Genomic DNA, 6,145 nt, shown 5'->3' with positions numbered 1-6,145 from the left:
GCCCCACCCCATTTCCAGCACCCCTCCTCCGCTTCCTCTTCCTCCTCTTCCTCCTCCTCCCCGTCCTCTTCCTCCTCCTTCACCTCCTCCTTCTCCTCCTCCTTCTCCTCCTCCTTCTCCTCCTCCTTCTCCTCCTCCTTCTCCTCCTCCTCGTCCTCCTTCTCCTCCTCCATCCCCCACACCATCACCTCTCGCACCCAAGCGTCTGCGTTCGCCTCCCCCTCCTCCTCCTCCTCCTAGCCCCGCACCAAGTCCCGCACCAAGTCTTGTACCAAGCAACACGATGCTTGTGAGCTCCTTCCCCTTCGGCAGCGGCTGCATTCTGGGACGCGACGCCACGCAGTCCCCGGTGCGCTTGTCTGCACCCCTGGGGCCTATGAATGTAACCTCCAGCACCGCCACCTATTGCCTCCTCATCAGCAGCAACGCCTCACTAGTTAGCCCTACTGCTGAGTGCGCGGGCATGGATAGCGTACGCAGGGTCGATATGGTTGTGGGTAAGTGATAACGAACAAACTAGCTAGCCGGATTTCCATATGTGATGTCTGTGTGTCGTGAAGTCGTCAGTATCTCTTGAGTCGTCAGTATACGTATATATGAGTCTCACTTTTCAGTGCCTATACAGTATAATAAGAAGAGCTTTAACAAAGGCGAGTCATGCGTTTGCAGGTGCCTACATGTGGATATGTACATGTATATACCAAGCAAGGATATTTTTGAATATGCGACATCGTAAGGGAATTCTTATTTCATCGTTGTTCCCATCGTTACCTTCACCTCAAGGAGCTCCTGCTTTTCACTTGCTTTGGAAAAGCACATGTCCACCCACGGACCATGTCTAAGAGTTTGTACGGCCTTGTCCCCTTGATGCACATTCATTGCCTTATCGTAGATGCAACGTGCGTGCAACAGAAGCCCAAGCCCATCACGGTAGTAACCGTCAACGGCCGTGTGCCACAGCATAACCTCCAGATAATCAATTTTGATGGCGCAGAGTACGGCGTACTAACAATCAAACGCATTGACTCGTTGTTCCAAAGCATACCGGACAATGGGCTATCTGTGTGCCTGACTTTCAATAAGGCGGCTAGCGGGTGCAGTAGGCCTCGGGCTCTGTTCTTTGGTCCCACCATCGTGTACCAGGTCACCAGCATTGACTTCATGTGCTGCCCCACGTCGGAGGCGCCGGAGTCCTAATGATGTATCATTGTGCAGCGTCGGCTATTTACTTGAGACCCGTGCGTTTAAGAACCACACATGTAATTTCCGTCCCACTCGACAAGAATCTTCTCGTTTGCGCTGCGAGCAAATGAAGGAAATTGTCAGCAACAGCTGAGGGCTGGAGGCTGACGGACTGGGGGGAGGGCGGGGAGTGAGACCCCTCCCCCTCGGGAGGGTGGGGAGGGCGAGGAGGGAGAAGACAACTACAAACTTCAGGCTCTAATAGGAGTTACTCCCATGGATAAAATGTAGATATAATAAACTTTTTATAGTGATATTGTCTCTTACCCTTCGGGCGCAAACAAGGTTATCGATCTTCACAGCAAATCCCAGGATTACCCAAACACATCACAGGCATTCCAGGAAAACAAGTCGGCCTTTCGACATGTTTTGGTAAGAGTGAAGTTTGCTACACGAACACAACTCATCGATTACCTTTGCTCCTTGTATGCTTTCAATCTCACCATATACAATTTGTAAAAAAATCTCATCACAACATAGACTGCAGCACCCTCAACCGCACCCACTACAAACTTCGATAGTTCCTCTTTGGGGCAAGCCGACATACGTGTAGCGTGTGGTTTGAACTACCTACAGATAAGATTTATATGGATGACCTCTTAGGCGGATGAAGGCCTAGCGACCACTGTTCGATGTATTCGCTCGCTCACTAACCGCGAATAGCGATAGAACCAAAGCTTGCTCAGCACGATATGCTCCATCCAGTCCTACATCCGGCACTGAAGGGAGTGCGAGTCGAGCGGAAAGGAAAGAAACCAAAGGAAGGGTCGGAGAGCGCGCGGTCCGACCGGAGCCTTGAGCTGACCTAGCAGAATGGCTTCAGAGCTCATCCTGGACAGCACCTTGACGGCATTGCTGCCCGAATGGCTGCGTCGCCAAGCCTTTTGGAGACCGCAGCATGACATGGCTGATCTGTTCGGAAAGGTGTACATCGTGACAGGCGGCAACTCAGGCGTTGACTCACGCAGGAAACTCTTCTATCGGAATGTAAAAGGATCAAGGGGGAATGAGGACGGATGTCAACATTCTGTTTAAAACCCGACAGCGATCGCAACGATTAGCGATTTGATTACGTGCTCTCCTCAGCGGGCCCGCTACCACCAACCCGCGACGTCCACAGCCTTACTACACATTAACTGTGTCGGCCATATAGCACTACACCAATCTGCCCCACCGCGCCAACATCTCAATCAACGTGGTGAAAACTCAGTAAGAGCAGAACAAAGTTAGCAGCTAGCTAACGCGCACACAATCCCACACGTGCATACATGTACATGCGGTCCTGGAAGGGCACAATGTGAATGCACCGCTTGATGCGATGGCTAGCCAGTAGCCATATGCACGCACAAGCAAGGAAAGGTGGCGGGGAAAGGCCGCGTGATCTACAGCGGTTTTACGAGAGGCATGCGGCCGGAAACTACAAAACGGCAAAACGGCAAAACTGCAGCCGCTGGACTAACTGCTGAGACGGCCAATCCGAAATTGTCCCGTGTCCCCCGCCAACAAGGGAATCGAAATCGTCTTCACATAGAAGCCATTTGCGCACGCACGCACGCACGCCCACACCCGTAGGAGCCCAAAATCCAGTCCGCAGTCCGCAGCTTCCCGTTATCTTCTGCTGCCGCTCCTGTAGCTGGAAACCGACCACCCATTTTCCTATGGATCGATTATCGAGCCCCTTTTCACATCCTCTATCTTTGCCAACTTCCTGCCAACGACTCGTTATTGTTATCAACAACTTTACATAACATCAGCTGACTGACGGGCCGACGATCGTTAGGAAGGGATCGTCGTACATAAGGAGTAAAAAGCGACGTGGAGGGCGGAATAACAGACGAAATTCTTTTAATACCTCCCGAACCCACAAGAAGACCGTAGGGCCATACAAAGACTCCGCCGTACCTCTACCTCACCATCACCAAATTACCGGCCGTCACCACCATCATGACCATCATTACCATCAAACCAATAACAACAATAACAACACAATGACAGCAACTCCGACACTAACCTGATGGGAAAAGGACCAGAAAGGGCCGCATGGAAAACCAACCAGTCCACCGCACCTCACGGGGTGCACCTCACGGGCCGCTGCTCTTGCTCCCCTGCAGGACTGGACCTCTACCAGCGGCAGCGCTGCAGCCGCCGCTGCATTATTCACAACTCAAAAAACGTATTATAATCTTCGCATAATTGGCAGTCGCCCGGGATATTTGCATCAGGGCGGATCAGCCAATCTCTCTCTCTCTTTCACACACACATACATACACACACTCTCCTTCAGCAGGGACCTGAGGCAACGATCTGTACGACACAACTCATGTTAACGGCGATTACCTAAACTACCGTGCTCTTTATGTTGCCAATCAGGAAAATCTTCCCCCCGTGCTATCCTGTGTTTCTCCTGCAGCTGTGCTCGTGCTTCCACCAAAAGGAACATGAACGAACTAGTGCTACTGTTGCTGCTTGCGATTCTTCGAGGCCAAAGCCAACTAAAGGCCGCCGCCGGTAGTGGCACTCTCACCCCCCCTCGCACACGCACACACACCGTAGCCGGTGGCGGCGGCGGGCGCCTGAGAACGGGCAGCGTTCAGCGCCCGGCAGCACGCGGTGCCGCCGGGGGATGCTGCGAGGGAACCCCCGCAACGGCGACCTTGCCGCCGCCGCTGACGCCGCCACCGCCGCCGGTACCGCCTCGCAACACCGCCTGCAGAAGCCGCGAGCCGGTGGCCTCCTGCCTGGCGGCCCCTTTTGCCGCCCGCATCTCATGCAGAGCTGCGGTTACGGCACCCCGGTACGTGTTCATGACGATTAACAGATCGGAGCGCTTCACTGACAGCAAGAGTGTCCTGGAGGAGAACAAAAGGGTAAGGGGCCAGAGAAAAACAGAAAACGGAAAAAAAACGGCGAGGAGGAGTTTTAGGCGGTGTGTAAGTCAGGTGAATTAGCGAGGGATTAAGCAAGACTGGGGTAGTTGTTAACGGGCGATGGTGCATGCAATTGTGGTGGTTGGTGCCACATGGCTTCCGTCCAGTCAGTCCAGCTCCAACACCAGCCTCTTTCCCACAGCAATGCCGCAAGTGGACGATCCTGCCGAACGATTGACGGCACCGTAGATGCAGACGGCACCTCCTGGACGTGATGTGTGGTAATCAGCTTCGGCAGCTGCTCTTCACTCATCTCACATATTATTGCCGACATTGCGCACCCTTCCTAACCGCCAACCACCCTTCCACTTTACCGCACCTGTACTGGTCCAGCAGAGTGATCATGGATTGAGCCTCCGAAGGTTGGAGAAGGGAGTCATTGGGCCGCCCGTCAACACTGCCCAAAGAGGGTACCTTGTACTGCAATCTGACGTCAGCAGCGGAAACGGGGATGCCGGAGGCCGCGGAAGTGGCCGCCGCCATCGTCACCGTGTCCGCAGCGGTTACGGCCGCGGCAGCCGCCGCTGTCGCTGCCACCGCCGCCGCCGCCGCCTTCGTAATAACCGCTGCGGCGGAGGACGACGGGGGAACCGTCGAAGACGCCGTCGCTGCCGGCTTCGGCGGCGGTGGAGGGGGCTGCAGCACGCCGTTGCCGGCGGCCCCGGTCTGCGCCACCGGGCGGCGCACTGGCAGGCAGCCTGCAACGCCATCGGCGGCTCCAGCCGACACCGCCCCGCCGGCGGCCTGAAGCATCTCTAGGTCTACGTACGGCATCACTGCCGACGGTTCCTTCTTGCGTGTAAATCCTCCGATGCCTCTGCCGCCAGATGCGGGCACCATCGCGGAGTCGGTGTCAAAGGACTCGTCCAAAGACGCCGTCGCCAGACCCTGGCCGACTGCGGCGGCGGCGGCGGCGCCGCCACCACCGATGCCACCGCCGCCGCCGCCCGCCGCCGCCTTGAGTGCCGCCAGGTTGATGCCGAATGCGCCGCAGACGGCGTCAAAAAATCCCTCTAGCTGCTCCCGCGACGGAATGTACCTACAACAACAACAACAACAACAAGAACAACAACAACAACAACAACAACAACAACAACAACAACAACAACAACACAGTTTGCAGCCTTCTGCACCGTTGTGTTGCCTTGCCATGTACTGGGAGAGCGCCCCGGCTGCCGCGAGTGATGGAGTGAGCGAATGAGCACGGCGCGCGCAGAGGAACAGACGGATGTACAGCCGCGTGCCCGTCCCTGCGCCGTACTTCGGTCCGGTCAGGGCCCCCGACGGTGCTCGCCGTCCTTCCTCAGGCCGAGCCGCCCACAGTGTAACATCCCCCGTCAACAACAGCAACAATAACAACAGCAACAACAGCAGCGGTGACGGCGACCGTGACTGCAGCGACTCCCCATCAGCGGGGGGTAGTCAACGCGCAACGGCGACAGCGACGGCGGCCACGCAATGCCCACCAGCCCCACGCGAGCCTCCCCCCTCACCCCCTCCCGACTCGCCTGTCCGCGACCCAGCACTCCAGCAGCCGTGAAAGGTCCACTGCACGCATCAGTGGCAGGATCCTCGCGTGCTGGCCGCATACCGCATCCAAGGTGGCGTGTGGTAGCGGCAGCCCCTGTGCGTGGCTAAGTCGCAGCATCGCCACGAGCTCACTGCCAGACAGCTCCGCGGCACCGCCAGCCACCCGTGTGAACGCCTCCGAAACCCACTGCCTGCTGGGGCTGACGCCCAGTGCGGCCACGGAGCGGATAAGGCCTGGCAGACGACGTGGCTCCAGGGAGGCGAGCTGGGGCCTGCCGTCCTCCACTAGCGCCGAAACCAGGGGCTGCAGGAAATCCAGGGTATCGGTGCGCTGCGGGCCTGGCTCCGAAGGCACCTTTGCTGCTAGCCAATCGACCTGTGAGGAACGGATATTGGCAAGGGGAAAAAGGGAGGGGGAAGAGGGAGGGGGAATACATGCAAAAAAA

The 6,145-nt window shown here is 56.7% G+C and overlaps 1 protein-coding gene across 1 annotated transcript in view; it reads left to right on the top strand.

The window, feature by feature from the left end:
• Positions 1–1,197, top strand: part of VOLCADRAFT_89093 (uncharacterized protein) — a gene marked incomplete at both ends in the record, with an annotated part of 16,238 nt that extends 15,041 nt beyond the window's left edge. The window contains 2 exons of the mRNA XM_002948779.1: positions 203–497; positions 893–1,197. Coding sequence (XP_002948825.1) covers positions 203–497; positions 893–1,197 — 600 coding nt within the window. The remainder of the gene's footprint in view (positions 1–202; positions 498–892) is intronic.
• Between the last annotated feature and the right edge of the window lie 4,948 nt (positions 1,198–6,145).

The sequence above is a fragment of the Volvox carteri genome (assembly GCF_000143455.1).
Source record: "Volvox carteri f. nagariensis unplaced genomic scaffold VOLCAscaffold_11, whole genome shotgun sequence".
Classification (NCBI taxonomy): domain Eukaryota; kingdom Viridiplantae; phylum Chlorophyta; class Chlorophyceae; order Chlamydomonadales; family Volvocaceae; genus Volvox; species Volvox carteri.
Note: the sequence above shows the minus strand (reverse complement) of the source record. Positions and strands in the feature narration are given on the sequence as shown.